Source organism: Haliotis rufescens, unplaced genomic scaffold (assembly GCF_023055435.1).
Source record: "Haliotis rufescens isolate VD_foot unplaced genomic scaffold, xgHalRufe1.0.p SCAF_4, whole genome shotgun sequence".
Taxonomy (NCBI): Eukaryota; Metazoa; Mollusca; class Gastropoda; order Lepetellida; family Haliotidae; genus Haliotis; species Haliotis rufescens.
This window is the reverse complement of record NW_025964112.1, coordinates 54167121-54187403: the sequence shown is the minus strand read 5'-3', so window position 1 is coordinate 54187403 and position 20283 is coordinate 54167121. Positions and strand designations below refer to the sequence as shown.

The window sequence follows — 20283 nt, the reverse complement described above, 5'->3', positions numbered from 1 at the left end:
TAAAGGAACGCAACTCTGCACAGCGAATCGCGGCGCCTTAGACGACTGGGCCACCCGTGCCACCAGTGAGGCTAACAAAGCGTGTGCTAATGGATCTAGAGATGACATTGTTTATATCATCAGATAAAACATTTAAATACATTTCTAGCAACGAAGTACATCGTATGCACGATTGTACCTCATTTGTTGTGAAATTTACATGCCAACGGCGAAAGCTGCTTACATATTGCTTGACATGAAGGAAAAGTTGGCAGTTGTATCTTGCGGATATGTTGTTCCATCGTTATGGGTGTAGAGTTAATAGGAAACAGATGAAACGATCTCACTGGTCTCTTTTATTTCTAGTCCAGGTGTCTTAATCATTGAAAGGGAATGGGCTATTAAAAAATATTTCAACAATATCAGGCCATCGATATATCAAAATGATAAGTTAAGATTCTTGGCGTGCTCTGATTTTGCCATTCAGAACAGAAATTCCAACTTATATGAATTAATATACAGATCCGCAATTATTCGAAGTGAAATAGGGTTTAACGTCGCGTCCCTCCTTTGTCTATTGCCTTTGCACAGAGAGTCTGCCCGGAGAGTGGAACGTCTGTGGTTCAATCCCCAGCCGTGTCATACCAAAATACGTTAAAAGACGTTATTTGTTGTTGTTGTTTGTTTGTTTGTTTGTTGTTTAACGCCGCACTCAGCAATATTCCAGCTATATGACGGCGGTCTGTAAATAATTGAGTCTGGACGAGACAATCCAGTGATTGATATCATGAGCATCGATCCACCCAATTGGGATACGATGAAGTGCATCAACCAAGTCAACGAGCCTGACCACCCCATCCCGTTAGTCGCCTTTTACGACGAGCATAGTCGTCACTTACGGCAAGCATGGGCTGCTGAAGACCTTTTGTACCCCGGATCTTCACGGGTCATGTTGTGACACTGCCTGGCTTTAAAAATAACATTCAGGCTTATAGTTTTAAAGAAAGAAATATTTGATTTTGTAGCTGATTTTTTTAACATAAGTTATGGTCCAGTTGACCAAGAAGATAATGTTTGCTATTGTGGAAATACTTCTTCATATTCAATGATAAAGTACAGGGTAGTTGAACAATAGTGGTCCAACAATTGTGGAAACAACCCTAACCTTGTCTATACAGATGGCTGCCCTTTAGAAAGTCTCAGTTCAAAAAGCGACCAGTCATGTGCAACAAATGATGACTATTATTAGAGTGAGTAGGTTAAACTTAAGCGACATCGGCAATAATTCAGCCATATCGTGACTTGAATACGTTATACCTATGTAATCTATATTATATAACACTCATCGAAGGACAGTATAACAAGTAGTAATATATAACAGTTTTTAGTTTTAAAACTAGTTTGGGGGGCACGGGTGGCCCCGTCGTCTGAGGCGCCGCGATATAACTGGAATAATGTTAAACGCGGAGCTAAACCCAACTCACTCACTCGTTAGCCTCACTAATTTTAACGGGTTTTGGATACAAGAGTTGCCTCCCTTCAGGTGTCGTCCCACGATTGTCACAGGAAAGCGTTTCACCACATCACCAGTCGTCACTTGCAGCTTATCGAAGGTCTGCACATAGTGTTACAGTAGAGTATCTTTGTCTCTTTATGGGACATGCACACATTGTCTCTATCGTAATGTTATCACAAACCAGTATTAAAACTCACTGAAACATATGACCCGTGAATATCCGGGGTTGAAGTGCTCTTCAGCAACCAATCCTTGCTGTAAAAGGCGACTATGCTTGTCGTAAGAGGCGACTAACGGGATCGGGTGGTCAGACTCGATGACTTGGTTGATACATGTCATCGTATCCCAATTGCGTGGATCGATGCTCTTGATGTCAGTCACTGGATTGTCTGGTCCACACTCTATTATTTACAGACAGCCGGTATATAGCTTGAATATTGCTGAGTGCGGCGTTAAACAACAAACAAACAAACGAACTCACAATAATAAAGTAATATTTGCTTGTGTTCCCAAGTGGCAGTATTCCCGTCTTCATCTCTTCCTTGGACACGCCATTACCCACCTACACTAGGCAAGGGAGCTCACTAACTATAAAAGTCCAGTCTCCACTATGACGAACAAGGCTGGAATGTCGGAGTTATATCTTGGTTGGACTGGGGGCACGGGTGGCCCAGTCGTCTCAGGCGTCGCGATTCGCTGTGCAGAGTCGCGTCCCTTTAGCACGCCAGAAACCTATGATTGTGGGTTCGCATCCCGGTTCGCCCCGATTATGTTTCTAGGTTTGTCAGCACCATACCTGTGCTCGTGGGTTTCACCGAAGTGGTAAACGTCTGAGACCTGCATCACTTCGGGCTTTCCTCCCACATTAAGCTGACACGCCGTGATATAACTGGAATACTGTTGAAAGCGGCGTTAAACCCAACTCACTCACACGACATGTTACTTCCAGACAGGACAGAGGAGATCATTCATTTAATTAAACGATGGCAAAATGTATATGTCTTGTTTTCTACACAGCACCGACATGTCTGAAGTACTTGGTGCATTGAAGGCGGTCGGGTAGCCTAGTGGTTAAAGCGTTTGCTCGCCACGCCGAAGACCCGGGTTCGATTCCCGACATGGCTACAATGTGTGAAGCCCATTTCTGGTGTCCCCCGCCGTGATGTTGCTGGAATATTGCTTAAAACGGCGTAAAACCATACTCACTCACTCACTCACTCACTCACTCACTTGGTGCATTGATCCTCAACCGACACCGAACTTTCGAACATATTTGAATTCATAAACCCATGACCATCACTGAACTCTCGAATATCAAAATTATGTCTATTTTAGACTTCGGGACAACACCGAGACAAATAATTTTCTGGTAGATTAGCAGGTATAAAGGCACGTATTGAGTAGAAGGGGGTGGATGGATCCCACGCTCCTAAAATTGAAAATATTTTGCAATGTTAAGATTATATAATAGATGTTAAATCAAGGTTGGTTGACACCCCCCTACCAGCCATACTCATGACACAATTACTGAAACGGTCGCGTATATTCTGTACCGGCTGGTGGTAATACCCAATCAGCTTGCAGGTCTAGCCGGCCGTGCTATTTAAACCACGCCCCCTCGTTATCGCCGTTAAGATTCGCGGGTTGTTACAAATATTGACCTCAAAAGAAGTACGTTTAATTATGCGCAATATCGCTAAGTTTACATTCACGCTGATTTTCTCGGCCATCGTAACGTACATCACACTTGCTACATAATGATGTACGAAAAGTCTATTGCTACTTTTCATGATATCTACACTTTAAGAACAGCACGTCATGAACCCATAGAAAACTCAGCTGCAATGCTAATGTATCATACTTCATCTGTTTGTCATCCGAACCAAATGTTCTAAATGATACATCTATTATCAGAGAACAAGTCAGATACAAGAAACGTAATACCGTCTTGATTTATTTTATCGTTTTGAAGACAGAAAGCAAATTGCTCCACGATCAATTTATTTTCATTTCGAAGGTTTGAAAATACATATTAGTCAATTAATATATGATCTTTGACAAGCAACCATTTTGTCTTAATTGTACACTTTCTGTTGATATGGTGGAGTTCAGGATCCCCTGTTGATATGTCCTCTGAAAATCAAAATAAATGTTTTATATACAAGCATCAGGGTGGCACTGTAGCTCACCTGGATTGAGTTGAAATAATTGGGCCATGTTAAAGCCGGTGAGGATTTTGTGAGCAGTTTTAGATACACCATAGGTGGGATCATTCATACAAAGTTTCATCACCGTTTTCAGCCTTGTAGTTTCAGTGGGAATGTAACACAATAAAAAGTGTGAATTAATCGAAAAAAATAAATTGACCCCAAAAATTCTTTAAAAAAAATAATTATGCTTCAGACTGTTGACAAAAAGACAGAAAATTCCCCCACCAAATATACATTGTTGCAAGGCGTTTTTCTTCAAAACAATCCATGTGGTTTTGTTCGTAGCTGTAGCTGGAAACTATCTAATGTCGATACAAAATCAAAGGCAACCCGCCCAACTGATGTTTTTATGTCAAATGTAGGCGTTTTGACCCATTCACTTCTATGTCTCATTTTGGACTGTGCACCTTAAATACGTTTTCAAAGGGGTGAGAAATATGTTTCAATCTTGGATACGAACGCCAATCCTTCTAATCCTTCATCTCTGATGAGCCACCGGATGAATTAAAACTATAAGAAACCTCTTCATGGTCACGGGAATGTATTTGTGTATGGTTAATTCCATTTTAGTTTGTTACACCTTAGAAGATAGACAGAACTCCGTCATTCCGCATAAGGAATACATGTGTAACACACTGATTCTCTCGTAATCACCCAGATCGATCCTAAAAGGAAATTCACCATGTTTAGCAAGACTTTTCTCAGTTCTAATTTGTATGCTGATGCCGTAAAGGCTTAATAAGAATAATGACAAAAAGTAAATAAATAAATTAATGAAGGCTATGTATGGCTGTATGAATATGGATGGAAGCAAATGATTCTCAAGGGTTCCGGCCGAACTACTCTACTGTTGATAACTTGCTTGTTTTACAACCTCTTTGTTCTAAATAAACTGACGTCCAAAAGAAACTTTACCAACTAAAAATATAAATTTCAGACAAAGTATAACTTTTGTCGATGAAGTCTATTTAAAACACATGACCTAAATACAACAATAATGTATGCAGAAAATGTTAGTCCTCCTTTACATGTTTGCGAGATAACACGCGAAAAAATAAAAAACACGTGCACGTGCGGGTAAGGGTATAAAACGATTGCAACGGCCAGTCAGACATCCGCAGTGATAAAAAAACACAAAAGAAATGCCACGACTCACAGTCGAACAACGTGAACAAGGCTTGGGTATGGTACAGATGGGAGCCACCCACGCCCATTTTGCACGAACCTTCGATTGTTCCCGTGTTGCCGTTACCAACTTGATGCAACGTTACAGACAGACAGGGCGGACCGCTGACAGGCCAAAAAACAGGCAGACCCAGACAGACCACGCCCAATGATGACCGGTACTTGCGTACCTTGCACCTCCGAAATCGCTTCCAGACAGTGACGTCATCGGCGACAAATGCCTTAGGTCACAGGGTTAGTCGACACACAGTGGCCAGGAGACTCAGGGCTCATGAAATCAGAGCTTTTAGACCATACAGAGGACAGCTATTGACAGCGCAACATCGTCGTCTGCGATTGAGATGGGCCCGGACTGTACGACGTTGGCAACGACGTGACTGGCAGAGGGTTGTCTTCACTGACGAAAGTCGATTCTGTATGTTTAGGGCTGATGGAAGACAACGTGTTTACCGCCGAAGGGGTGAACGAACGGCGGCGTGTTGCGTGCAGGAGGTCGTACCATATGGTGGAGGGAGTGTCATGGTGTGGGGAGGGATCTGTGGGCAGGAGAGGACCCCGCTTGTCATCGTTGATGGAAACTTGACAGCTCAGCGTTACATGGATAACATTCTTCGTCCAGTTGTCCTACCATTTATCCAATAGCAGCAACGTGGTGTCATGTATCAGCACGACAACGCTAGAGCCCATACAGCCAGAATTGTCACTAACTTCCTCGCAGCCAACAACGTCAATGCTGTAGTTTTTAGAAATGGTGGTATTGTTGCAAAACATGAAAAATGTTGTTTTTTGGTTCGTCTTCTTTGAGTGTAGTCACTTACTATAAATGTATAGGTCTTATGATTTCCTGGTGAAACAGGACGTAGTGATCTTTTTGTAGCCAGCCAATTAAGGTTAGTTAAGTATTGGCTTAAGTTACTTAGAATGGTGCCTGGTATATAACCATATCAGCGTTACAAAATGGTTTCAGATGTGAGAAATCTATTATGTATAAGGCTTTTCATATGCATGGATTTCCCAAGAGACCCGCAGTTTTTTCTATATTCATTTAAGCAGAGACTAAAGGATAACACTGCTAAACTTCCTGATATGATCCATGATGAGAATTGTGTAACTTAATTTAACATCCAACCATGTACATCACGTGACAAATTATGCCTATGTATTATGTATTGAATAATCTGTCAAACGCCGCACTCAGCAATATTCCAACTGTATGACGGCGGTCTGTAATGATCGAGTCTGGTCCAGACAATCCAGTGATTTACATCAGTCGTATCAGTCCACCCAATTGGGATCGATGACATGCATCAACCAAGTCAGCGAGCCTGACCACCCGATTCGGTCGCCTCTTACGACACGCATAGTCAGTCGCCTTTTACGGTAAGCATATGTTGCTGAAGACCTATTCTACCCTGGATCTTCACGTGTCTTCTACATTTTAATAACCTACATTTTAATAAATCATGTACCCCATCATAGTAATTTGAACTATATTGTTCTTTATATATTATATCTTGTTCAAATATTTACTCTAATTGTTATTATAACGAACATGCTTATAACGAACTGACCGATATAACAAACATATTTTTTAGACTCCGTCATTTGTTATATATATATACATATGCTTATAACGAACTACGGTTATTACGAACTATACGTTCTTTTGAGTTCGTTATAACCGTAGTTTACTGTATTTGAATTCAAAGTGGTTACCAGACCCGCTCTCATTCATGTGACGTGTTCGGTTATGAAGTTAATTCATTGGCGAAATGCGAGTTGAAAGTTGAGAAGCTGCTATCAACAATACCGGAAATTAAAATAATGTCCCGTACGCTTTAACTTGATTTGCTTTCCAATACGTTGCTTGACAGGACATGTCAGCAGTGCGAATGGTATGAACATGAGACTGATCCAGAGCCATATTGTCTATCGTCTTTGTCGAAACACAAAAATAGTGAAGCAAGTCTGATTTACGAAGCGACATTTGTTAAATGGATCTTACAATAAACCTTTGAAGTGTATTCCATACCTGTATTAACCTGTACAGCAGGTGTATTGACCATCTAACGAGGAATCCTCGAGATTGATACACGCTTGGGACAGCGTTGAAGCACCGCATTCTGAGGCCACTATGTCGTTGCGGACACACCGTTGTGTGCAAGGGGTCACTGAGAATGAAGACCGTACAAACAATTTTACAACTCTCAGCTTTAACTAAATTAAACTTTCAATCTCCTGACAGTAACATCATTTTGTTTGTTTGTTGTTTAACGCCGCACTCAGCAATATTCAAGCTATATGACAGCGATCTGTAAATAATCAAGTCTGGACAAGACAATCTCGTGATTGACATCATGATCATCGATCCACGCAATTGGGATACGATGACATGCATCAACCAAGTCAGCGAGCCTGAACACCCGATCCCGGACCAAAACAGATGGTTTAGGGTACTTGGTACCCTGCCTGGCGTTCGGCATTAAGGGGCTAAAACAAGGACTGGTCGGCTCGGAGTCAGTATACTGAAGCAGAGTGGGGTATTCATGTTAAACTGCGGCATAGTATCTCAGTGGGTAAGCACAATCAACCATACACACTCACGTGCGTGCACGTCGCTATAAAAGTGCAATAATTTTGGACGCGACCCCATTTCACCTCACCTCACATATAATGTGATGTATCGATGACCGGGCAAACACGAGCACGTCCACGTTTCAGAGAATATCTACGATCAAACACGAGCTCTAAATGTACAGAGTAGGTAGCGCAAAAAAAGATTTGAAAATAGTCGCATACGGAACGTTTTGCGGGCGACGTCTGGTCCCGGAATTGAAGGCATGGTTGTTGTAGTCGTTGTAAGCACCGTGGTTGTAGTTGCCGTGGTCGTTGTAGTTGCCGTGGTCGTTGTAGTTGCCGTGGTCGTAGTTACCGTGGTCGTAGAAGCCTCCGCTGAAAGAAAACAACCATTAACGTTACTTGGTCGTACATTTAGGCATTTACAAATACATAATTGTGTGGAAATTATAAGTATACATAACTTTGCGTACGAGTTTGTAAGATATGGCTGAAGATGGGAAGATGTTTGCCTGATCCTGTTATTTGTCTTGAACCTAGCACTTCCGAAAGTACTGAAAATCTTGAAAAAGAAATTCAAGGCATAAGCCCTTTGTGTGTTGTGATATGTCTGAGCAAAGTTTCTCTGAGAATGATTCCGGTTATGATTTGGCTGGCACTGTTATGGATCATTCACTTGACCTGTCTAAATCTTGGAGGGAGAGTGCAAACATTCTGACAGTTTGGCTGTTGAGGAACCAGTTCTGGGTAGGGAGCTGTAAGTTAAGTTAAAGGGGGAGGGCCAATAACTCAAAGCTCTTGCCAACAGGGCACTTACTCTCTTCAGAAAAGCTGACATGGTTCCACTTTGCTATTATTTTAAGGGTAGCGTTTTGATGAGGACATGCAGGCTGCCAAATGTACCTGCTGATAATGAACGGAAGGTCGTCCATCAAATTGTCCTTCCAAATTCATATCGAAAGCATGTTTTGAGTTTGGCACAAGAAACTCCTTTGGCAGATAAACAAAACTTGTGACAAAATTCTGTCCCATTTTGGCCTAATTTGCGGCATGATGTGACTGAATTTGCAAAACATGCCATGTGTGTCAAATGGTTGGCAAACCTAATCAGAAAATTCCAGTAGCATCTTTTAAACCCATTCCAGCCTTTGAAGAACCTTCCAGCAGGGTTACCATTGATTGTATTGGTCCTTTGCCTAAAACTAAGTCAGCAAATCAGTACATGTTTACTATCATGTATGCTTCCACAAGATTTCCACTGGGAAACTTACAGCTCAGGTTATAATCAAGGCTTTGATAAAGTTCTTCACCATGGTTGGTTTGCTAAGATTATACAGTCAGATCAGGGCTCTAATTTCATGGTAGGTGTTTTGCAACAAGCTATGCACCAGTTAGGCATAACTCAGGTTAAGCCTCGTGCATATCACCCTGAATCTCAAGGAGCTTTAGAGAGACAAGACTCTTAAGAATATGATAAGGACTTACTGTTTTGAGACTGAGAAAGGTTGGGATAGAGGCATTCATTTGTTGTTGTTTGCTGTGAGGTTTTAGTTTTTATCACCTTGTCTTTGGCCATACTATTAGTGGACTTAAAGGAACATTGGCTCAGTGATAGGTCTGAAATGAGTTTGTTGGAGCATGTCTTATCATTTGGGGCTAGGCTTACAAAAGCTTGAAGTTGCTGAGGATAACTTGAAGGAATCCCAGGACAAAATGAAAGTACATTATGACAAAAAGTCTCAAGAGAAACTTCAGTCCTGGCAATAACGTCTTAGTGTTTTTGCAAATCCCTGGTCAACCATTACGTGCTAGGCAGAACGGTCCCTATGTTATTGCCAGAAAGGTCAGTGATACTGACTATGTTGTACAAACACCGGACCGTCGTAAACAGACACAGCTTTGTCATGTCAATATGATTAGAAAGTAACATGAATTACATGACAATGTACCTGCTCAGTGTGTTGCCACTGTTTCTCCTGTGGATATTGCATTAGGTTGTGATACTGATAAGAATTGTGACTTTGTCAAGTTTGATGGCATTGATTATGGTAGCCCTAAGCAAAACAATTCTGACGTTTTAGCTAACTTGGATACTAAGTTTAGTCATTAATCATTTGAGCTAAAGGCTCAAGTGTCAGAGTTAATTCAAGAGATTCCTCACTTGTCCACGGATGTATCTGGCCGTACGGATGTAGTATGTCATGATGTAGATGTAGGTGACGATGTGCCTGTGAAACAACACCCCTACCGGATGAATCCAATCAAGCTTTAAACTCTGTAGAAGGAAATTCAATAAATGCTGGACAAAGACAGCCAATCTTGTGGGTGTCAAAGCCTATGCTGACGATAGTATGAACAATTCCATGGGGTGGGACGAACACCTGAAGAGGATCCGTGCCTTCTTCGAGAGACTCACTGCAGACAAGGTGACTACAAGTTTAGTGACAAGTGAATGTCCATAAGCAAAGGTCAGCTACAGCCCGTACAATCAAAGGTAGAAGCTATTTCAAAATTCCAAGTTCCACAAAAAACAAACAGGAACTTATGAGATTTCTGGGTATGGCTGGTTACTACCATAAATTTTGTCGAAATGTCTCACATGTGGCAGCCCCTCTCACTAACTTGCTGGGCAAAAACGTGAAATTTGTTTGGGACGCATGGAGCGTCATGAGCGTTCATTTGGCGACTTTCTGGTGTCCCCCGCCGTGATATTGCTGGAATATTGCTAAAAGCGGCGTAAAACCATACTCACTCACTCACTCATTTGGCGACATAAAATGGATTGTGCATTTGTGTTGATGCAGATTATTTATCCGCGTTTTTCGTTCTGGTTTGCCATCTAAATAATTTTGACGATGTCTTTTGACATGAATAAGTAATTGATTATTTTCTTTGGTAAAATTCATTTTGCAATGCCTGTCATAATATCAATACAATTCAATAACCACATACTTAAAACATTTATAGTCTTCGCCTTATCCTAAATTACTCATATATGGTATATGATATTCAATTGATATCACATATTCTTAATAAAATTAAACTCTCAGACTAATCTGGACAACTGAGTGAGTGAGTATGGTTTTACGCCTCTTTTAGCAATATTCCAGCAAAATCAGGCGGGGGACACCAGAAGTGGGCTTCACACATACAGCATACTGTATATTTCCATGTGCCATTAAATACGTATCCTGTATTAATTTTCCAACCAGACACAGTTGTGTTTGCTTGACATACTCATATCACGACATAGAGACACCGAAATATTATTATGTTATGACATGTTTGGGCAATGTTCTTTGTCAGTAGTTGTGTGTCTACACTTTCAATTACTTGCTCACTGCATCGTACGACACGATTTACCACATGCGACCACGTGGAGAAACAAACATTGTTCTAGTCAGTAGGTAACGTCGGGATATACAGAATATCTGTATCTATAAGTTTACATTTGTCAACCAGTCTTATACATTTGAGATTGGAAAGCACCAGTGATTCTATGTATCACACAAAGTAAATCTGCCTACAATTTCAGTTTGTAAACATTATAACCCGTGTGTGGAGTTAAAAAGGTAAAGCTAACCAACGCAGGGGCAGAGATGTTAGTGATGTCATTTGATTGTGACGTGGTACTAGGCGACACCGCGTGATCGTAACAAGGGCTCCAGCTGTGTGTGTGTGTGTGTGTGTGTGTGTGTGTGTGTGTGTGTGTGTGTGTGTAACTAATTTATGCCATATCTTATCTCAAGTTGTTTTATCAAGTTACAACATTGAAGGCCTCTGCAAAGTTTTCAAAAATTGTATCATGCTGGTCATGTGGAGGACGTTTCCATACTTGATGCATCAGTGCCAAAAGTTATGACTGATGCAATTCCCTGTTTTGACTTTTCACCATGTGTCCCAATGTTTTGTTTCAGGTGAACTACTGACTTGCCTTTGCATGTGTTTCTGTTTGGTTTGTTTGTTTGTTGTTTAACGCCGCACTCAGCAATATTCCAGCTATATGACGGCGGTCTGTAAATAATCAAGTCTGCACCAGTCAATCCAGTGATCGACATCATGAGCATCGGGATCGGGACACGATGACATGCACAAACCAAGTCAGCGAGCCTGACCACCCGATCCCGTTAGTCGCTTCTGCCGACAAGCATAGATGCCTTTTATAGCAAACGTGGGTTGCTTGGTAATACAGGTGGGGCAGGATACACTCACCTTTTCGCGAACACCTGGTATCTTCCGTATATAATTGGAGTCTGTTTATGTCGCTTTTATTAACTAACTGTCAAGTTCGTTGCAGAAGAAATGGTTTTGATATACGTCCACATCGAGACATTCGCAAGAATACACGACAAGCGTCAAGGGCAATAGAAGGCAATAGAAGGGAATGCTCTTTATCACGACCCGAAAATTCCATGCAAATCTAAAATAACAACACTGGTATTTTGCAATATATAATTATTTCATGTCTGTATTTGTGAACCTTTTCGTCCAAGTTTAACAACAGGAAATCCCTGACACCGACCTTATATAGAGTTTATCAAGTGACTTGTCAACTGGAACGCAGTTCCTTCTTCCGTCCAAACTTACATTTATCGAAGTACGAATTTTGTGTATTCACCGGATTATATGCACAGGTTTTCATATTCCCACTGCCAATTAGAATTGCTTAAATTTGTGAAACTAATACATTTCGTAATTATTTACAGTTAAAATGATATATGATACTAATACTAATGGTAGAAGACCAGATGGTGGAAACACAAATACGTGCATACATCCGAAACCCAAGTGTCAAAACTTGTGGTCTCACCCTTGGCAAGTGACTTAGTTCAAAGGTGCCTCTGTTCATTTAGCAGGAAATGGGTACCCGGTATGTGAGGTGGACGTAAAAACCTTCTAGCGCCCCTAGGCAGTTTGGGTTATACTCCCCATGGAGCTGAGAATGATAACTGGAATGCATACGGATCCACTGGTCGGGAATCAAATGAAACTGCATTTGAGCAGATACTAGAACCTATAGTATATAAACGTAAAGTAAAAGATAATATGTATCCTTCCCTTAAACTCACATGTTATGCCTTTCCGGTCTTCCTGTCATCCTGTATTACAAAACCGATAAAAATGCACAAACCTGAATATCGTACCAGTATGTATAAAATACACCATAAAGATTACATGTAGATGTTGTTTGTTTGTTGTTTATCGCCGCACCCAGCAATATTCAAGCTATATGGAGGCGGTCTGTAAATAATCGAGTCTGGACCAGGCAATCCAGTGATTAATATCATGCGCATCGATCCACTCAATTTGGATCGATGACATGCATCAACCAAGTCAGCGTGCCTGACCACCCGATCCCGTTAGTCGCCTCTTACAAGCATAGTCGTCTTTTACGGCAAGCATGAAGACCTATTGTACCCCGGATCTTCACGGGTTGCATACCTATACGACACGTCCTGGATGCCAAACCGCGGTAAAATTCAACATGGAAGTCCGCGTGTTTATTTTTCTCTCGGTATTTCCTGACCATAAATGGATCGTAACTGTCGTAGTGTTTTATGAGATGCATTCCAGTGTCGTATATAACAAAACGAGCAAACACTGAGGCGTACGTACATTGGTCTAATATTCCACATACACAGCATTATCCAGCATGCACTCGTCATCAGGCGAACCAGAACTACAACATTGCCTTTTACGTCAAGCATGGGTTGCTTAAGACCTATTTTACCCGGATCTTACTCTTACATTTATCGAAGTATGAAATCACATTTTCACCTGAGTATATGCGCAAGTTTTTAAATTTTCATTTATAAGGTACTTAAATAAAACAAATATATATAATATGTTTTTTTTAAAATAAATAAATAATACTTACTTGTTACAAAGCAGGAAGCAGCCAACTTAGCAATGGGACACACGATCTTATGTGCCCAGCTGTTGAGCGCAGAACAAGACTGGCTATAGAAGGTCGTGATGTTCGAACATGGGAAATCTGAAAGAGCCAGGCTGCAATCACTCGGGCTGTTACGTACTCGGCACAGGTCTTTCACTGTCAAGGGAAAGCCGTCTTTCCTCACAGAACACCAGTTACAGGACGAACAATTGCCCTGTTCCGTGACTGCCTTGCAGATGCTGGTGATGTCGTCGTTGGTAAGATTTTGCGAGGAAGACAGGGTAATGGCACACGTAACCAAGAGTGCACTAATCATCATCTTCATCGTCATATCGGTTCGCTGGATATAAATATACGTACATATCATCAATAAATATATTTTGACGGCATCTTAGAAACATGCATTAAAGATCAATTATATGAATATTTAATGTTTGTTTCTCGTTTAACGCTGCACTCAGCAATATTACAGCTATATGACGGCGGTCTGTAAATAATAGGGGTCTCGACCAGACAATCTCATGATTGACATTATGAGCATCATCCACACAATTGGGATATGATGACATGCATCCACCAAGACAGCGAGCCTGAAGACCCGACCACCCAACAAGCATAGTCGCCTTTTACGGCAAGCATGGATTGCTGAAGACCTATTCTACCCCGGATCTTCACGGGTCGAATACTGTTCGGTGGTCTTAAATGTGAGTTACGGAGTACGGGTTGCCCAGTTGTCTTAGGTGGCGCAATTCGTTATCCAGAGACCTATGATTATGGGTTCGATTTTCTGTCGCACAGATTATTTCTTGGTTTGCCTGGGCTTCGTAAGAGTGGTGATAACATCTTAAAGAAATACATGAATGGTAGTGAGGATATCGTCACTCATTACTCCGCAAGTCTACAAACAATATTCTGTTTCGTAGCTCAGCATAGTGTTGTTTTGAAGACTAAATAAGCTGAATTAAGCGGACACCTCATAATATATCCAAACAAGTTCCAACGGCGGTAATCCAGTAACAATCATTCATCCACCCCAGTAGCACACAAAAGTGAGTGATTGTGTGAGTTGAGTTTAACGCCGCTATTAACATAACTCCAGTTATATCACGGCGTGTCAGCTTAATGTGGGAGGAACGCCCGAAGTGATGCAGGCCTCAGACGTTTACCACTTCGGTGAAACCCCCGAGCATGGGAATGATGCTGACAAACCGAGAAACATAATCGGGGCGAACCGGGATTTGAACCCACAATCAGGTTTCTGGCGTGCCCAAGGGACGCAACTCTGCCCTGCGAATCGCGGCGCCTTAGACGCCACCCGTGCCCCCAGCACACAAAAGACAAAATGGGAAATGATACGTATACATAATAACTGGAGATGCATTATTGCACCAATGTGAGTGAGTGAGTCAGTATGGTTTTACGCCGCTTTTAGCAATATTCCAGCAATATCCCGGCGGGGGACACCAGAAATGGGCTTCACAAATTGTACCCATGTCGGAAATTAAACCCGGGCCTTCGGCGTGACGAGCGAACGCTTTAACCACCAGGCTACCCGACCGCCCCTGCACCAATGCATTGCAATTAACAGAAACGTGAGGTGGGTATTATCCCAGCTTTGAACGGTTTTTCATGGCGTGTGTGTGTAATGTGGGGGAAAATATCAAATTGACGTAGACGTTTATCACAGATATACCCCAATGAGCTCGGATAATGTGTTGACAAACCACGAATCATTACCAAGATTAATCTGGGATTCGAACCAACGATAATCTTGTTCTCTCATACGACTAATGGACGCAACACTACACAGCAAACTCCGAAACATTTAACAACTATTCCGTCTATGTCCTGGAATATTAGAAGTTGATCTAGACAATAGCTTCATAACAATGTAGGTTAACGTGCCATAGGGCTTGTGCACATAGAGCATGCATAGCACGTCTGGTCGAATACCTGATGTGAATGTTATCGCTAGCTAGGTATCTCTCCTGCGCACATTCATATCAAATTCCCCAATTATGCCCAAAGGCATTCAGATGTTCAAACCCATTATGATGTAGCCAGAAAATATACAGGTGTAGCGAAGATCGTTAAATATTCCGTTATACAGAGGAATAGCTGAGGTTAGGTGAATTGGGGTTTAACGTCGCGTCCAAGATTATTGCACTTATATAGCGACGTGCATGCACGTGTATGTGTGTGTGTGTGTGTGTGTGTGTGTGTGTGTGTGTGTGTGTGTGTGTGTGTGTGTGTGGCTGCTTGTACTAGTCCGGACTGATGCCGATTTATAGTGCTAGCACACTGAGATACCATGCCGCAGTTTAACATGAATACCCCACTCAGACACAGTATACTGACTCCGAGCCGACCAGTCCTTGTTTTAGCCCCTTAATGCCGAGCGCCAGACAGGGTAACAACAAGTACCATCTTTTAACGTCTTTTGGTATGACGCGGCTTGGTATCGAACCCCGGACTCTACCATTAGATCACGGAGGCGGTCACATTGAGGAATAAAATATGAAAAGAAGCAATTAGTTAATGTAGTTTACACCAGCTGGTTGAGGGAGAATAGACAGCACATCAGTACATGCAAAAACATTCCTTTACTTGAACGCCATTATATTGATATTGTCCTGGGTGATCTGATTGGCACCCTGCTCCAATTAATGCAATTAGCTTTTCTCGAATATGCTCGAGGAAGCTAGTTTCTATGGTAACAACACATTTTAAACATTAACGCTTGATAATGAACTATGCAGTTTTGTGACACTTATTACTACACATTGGATGAAATACCGTGTGTGCACATCAAAGGTATTCAACAATAACACAAACAAACTCATAGAGTTGACAGCAGCTTACCTTCTCATCAGGTAGCCCACTGCTAAAAACTTCCAAAGTCTTGCTCACAAGTCCAAAGTGTAACAAAAATGCTTCTACAGCTGCCTAACAGCCATTCACAGTCTAAAGTAAACCCCAAACCCATCATTTAAACGCAAATTCAAACTTAGCCCCATGACCAATGCAATTCTCTCGAAGCAAACTAAATACCACTATACATAAAACAAAACTAACTATAATATATATTTATCATACCCAAACCAAACCCTTTAAGGGTGACCTTAACATTCTTAACAACTACGTAAAACCAAATACACATTTCCTCGGGGATTTCCACGCGCAACACCCACTCTTGGGCACAACAATTATACAAACAATTTACCCAACTAGCTATCACAAACATCCAACTGCAGTGGACAGTTCAATAACTACAGTCAAACTTTCCAAAACGACAAGCTGGGAAGTTCATAATGGCACCTGGGCAAGTGGTGACGGCCCTAGCAAAATATCCTTAAATTTACTAAATAAATCTTCACAAGCTAACGACAAGTTTTTAGACCAAGATACCCTGCTAACAAATTTTAATTGTAAAACAAATCAAACTGGCAGCTGTTCATAAAACTCTGCAACCAAACAGACACAACAAAAATACAATATAACAACATAGACACCTTCAATTAAAACTTCACAAATAAAATGAAGCATGAAATTGCCACTTAATGTATCCCCGTCTCTGAAATAAACCACTTATACAACCCAGTACCAGCAACGAAATAATAAAATCTAAGAGACCGTTCTAAATTGCCTTTAGTTAATTAACTCAGAAATAATACCAAACAAATTATCATGGTAGCAATGAATAGTCACTGGCAAATCTTTTATAAGACCTTAAAAAATGGCAAACAAATTTCTAGAACGCTGTGGAACAAAAATTCTTAACCCAAGCAGCTCCACATACCCAGCACAACAATTATACATATATAACCACAAAAACAAACAAACAAAACAAATTAAAACATAAATATTAAAAATACTATCTGGAACTAAAGACTAGACCGCACGCACCTACCAATCAACAAAACCGTAACCATACAAGAATTATGAACAACTCTTAAAAACAAAAAAATAACATAGCCACAGCCACAGGCCTACATACTCGTACCATTAGTTACACTATTCCAAACAAATCCAATGAAAATTCTGACACTATTATTACAAATTTTGTAACCAAATACGGAAAACCGGCAAACTACCCCAACAATGGAAACAAGCTAAGGTGGTACCAGTCCTTAAACCGGGGAAACCCCACAATGAGCCGGACTCCTGACGCCAACATCTCGCTTCCCTCCCACATTTGTAAAATTATGGAATCTATATATAATAAATACCAATCAGTCCTGATTGGTTTCACATCCAATAGACAAACTTTAATGAAATAGACATATTTAATTTTACATATAGAACAAGACACCAGAAAGCACAAGCACAAAACACAATACAGTCTGGCCATATTTATAGACTTGGCACAATAGCCTCATTCAAAAACTGGAAAAAAGCCATTTTAAATTCATCCCTCCTTTCTGACAGAAACATAACAGTCAAATCTCATAATACCCTATCTGATGCATTAGAAAATGGCAGCCGTCAAGGTAGCACCCTGTCGCCGACCCTTTTTAACTTCAATCACTCACAGAAGGCAACAAATCCGCTTAAATTACGGGGCTGGTGTACTACATAACCCTATCTGCAAACAAATCACAACAAAATACAAAACAAGAAAATCTACACTCAAATATTCAAAACCAACCCCAAGTAAGCCCCATACTTAACACATCTCCATAAACTTCTCCAAACACACAACCTGAATAACATACAACATGCCCCCTAGGCAAATGAATGCATTCATGACAAAACTCCTCCTGAAACAGACACCTCGCTTCACAATACACTACAAGCTCCACCTAACGTAACCAAAACAGAAGAAAACAACAACAGTACTCAGTTACATAAAAACAAACTGGCCAACACATACCCATATTTATAGCGATGGATCACAAACAAAAAACAACCACCGTCATAGGTATCCATGTAGACCAACCCATCTAAATAACCACAAACAACCATAATGAAAAATATAATCACTCTATTACAACACTGGTTACTAGCCATCTCAACAGCACACAAATATAAACCAATTCAATTTTTTTATAATTTCACACTCTTTTCGCTCCATAACAAAAATTCAAAACAAGCATTCCAGCATCCGACCCGATTTAATTAATATTCTCGTTCATATAACATCAGTACTGAAATCACTTAATAAATCAGTTACTATTCAGACAAAACAATTTCACGAATTATCAGTGGCTATACAAAACTGAATTATACCCTTTTCAAAGAAAACAGACATCTAAATGGCACATATAATCACTGTAACTCACCAGAGGACCTAGATCCTGTTTTAACCAATGTCTCTTCTATAGCAACTCTCACGCTCAACAATATCAGTCTACCCCTTTCAATATAAAACAAAATATCTCTTCTTTTCAGCCCATACAATCTTCCGACAGTCTTTAACTCAATGTTCAGCTTTATTAAATATACAAACATTCATAAGTAATACCTGGCAGGTAGGGGTTAAGGCCATAATAACTGTGACTAACATATATTCTGCAACCCTATTACCTGTAATACCACATGGCTGGCTGCTAAGGTAGGCAAGATACTACAGGATCACTTTCGTACAAGAATGGAGACACAACATGGCAGTGAGCAGTAAAGGTTACATTTATTAGTATCTGACAGAGCAGACAAAATGTGAAAGAAACATTTAAATTACAACAAAATATGTTTATCCCAATCTAGGAAGTCAGAACATGTAACCATAATTTACAGATTGAAACTGGCCGTTGGGATAATGTAAAGAAGAGGATCGTGTATGTGAACTGTGCAACTCTCCTTCAGTTGCACTCGAGTTTCATTATCTGTTGATATATCTTACGAGAATAAATGGTCTAATTTGTATACATTTAAGAGGTTATTGTTCTGTCAAAATGCGTGAGATCCAAAGAACCTATCGGGATTTATGGATGAAATATCTAAAGCAGTAAGAAAACACAAAACAGACAAGATATAATATATCCATGCATGACATGCTGTCATCTTTTCACATACTAATACTTTATGTGTACATGCTTATTCTTTTGCGCTCTTTCATACCACACCCGGAGAGAATAAACTGTTTCTGTTTCTGACAATTAGTTTGTCTGACTAAATAAAGGAGGTAACCTTTACATTTGGCTGATCAGTGTGACGTCACAAGACACGTTCCTTTGACCACTGCAGCGTGCACAGTCCTTTCATGTAGGAAACAGTGGCAGCTACTTAATCCGGGATAGACTATTGTTATCAAACGACGTGGACTCTAATCCAAGTCCAATCTCAACGGTAGACCTTAATGCTGGTTAATCGGCAATCTTGAATGAGCTAAAGGACTTTAGAACTTCATTGCAGACTGAAATAGACTCAACAAAAGCCAAGTTGACTGAGGCGACAAACAAATGTGATCATTTAGAAACAGTAGTTAAAAGGTGCAGAGTGACATGGAAAAGTGTGCAGCACCTGCAGGATATTATCTATTAACTTTCACTTAATCCGAACTCCTTGAACGCGAACTAGAAAAAATAAAATCATGCACAGACTAGAGTCGTTCAGCCGCAGCGATCATGTTATTATTACGGAAAGTAATCAAGAGAATTCTGATTCATGCAAAGATGTTGTTGTATCCTTAACAAACACATTAAAGATAGAGCTTGGACTCGCATATACATTGTACGGGGGTATTATGTAGGCAGGAAACGAGACACTGATGGCCCACGCCCAATTATTGCCAAATTAGTATTGAGTGAGGACACAGTTGAAGTACTGAAGATGAGACCTTGTCTTCAGTTGGATTCCGTCGATGTCTCAAATTACCAAACTAAACGTCAGCGAGACAAACGTTGCAGAACAAACAGAGGGGACTGACAGCTTCTTTCAAGAATAGTCGTCCAGTTATCCAACACAAAGATCAGTGCAAG

At 40.7% G+C, this 20283-nt stretch overlaps 1 protein-coding gene across 10 annotated transcripts in view; it reads right to left on the bottom strand.

Annotated features, from left to right (window-relative positions):
- Positions 1 to 20283, bottom strand: part of LOC124115216 (salivary glue protein Sgs-3-like) — a 242143-nt gene that overhangs the window by 168238 nt on the left and 53622 nt on the right. For all 10 annotated transcript variants that reach the window (XM_048381860.1, XM_048381855.1, XM_048381866.1 and 7 more), the window contains one exon: positions 13346 to 13703. In XM_048381860.1, coding sequence (XP_048237817.1) covers positions 13346 to 13694 — 349 coding nt within the window. In that variant the 5' untranslated portion in view covers positions 13695 to 13703. The remainder of the gene's footprint in view (positions 1 to 13345; positions 13704 to 20283) is intronic.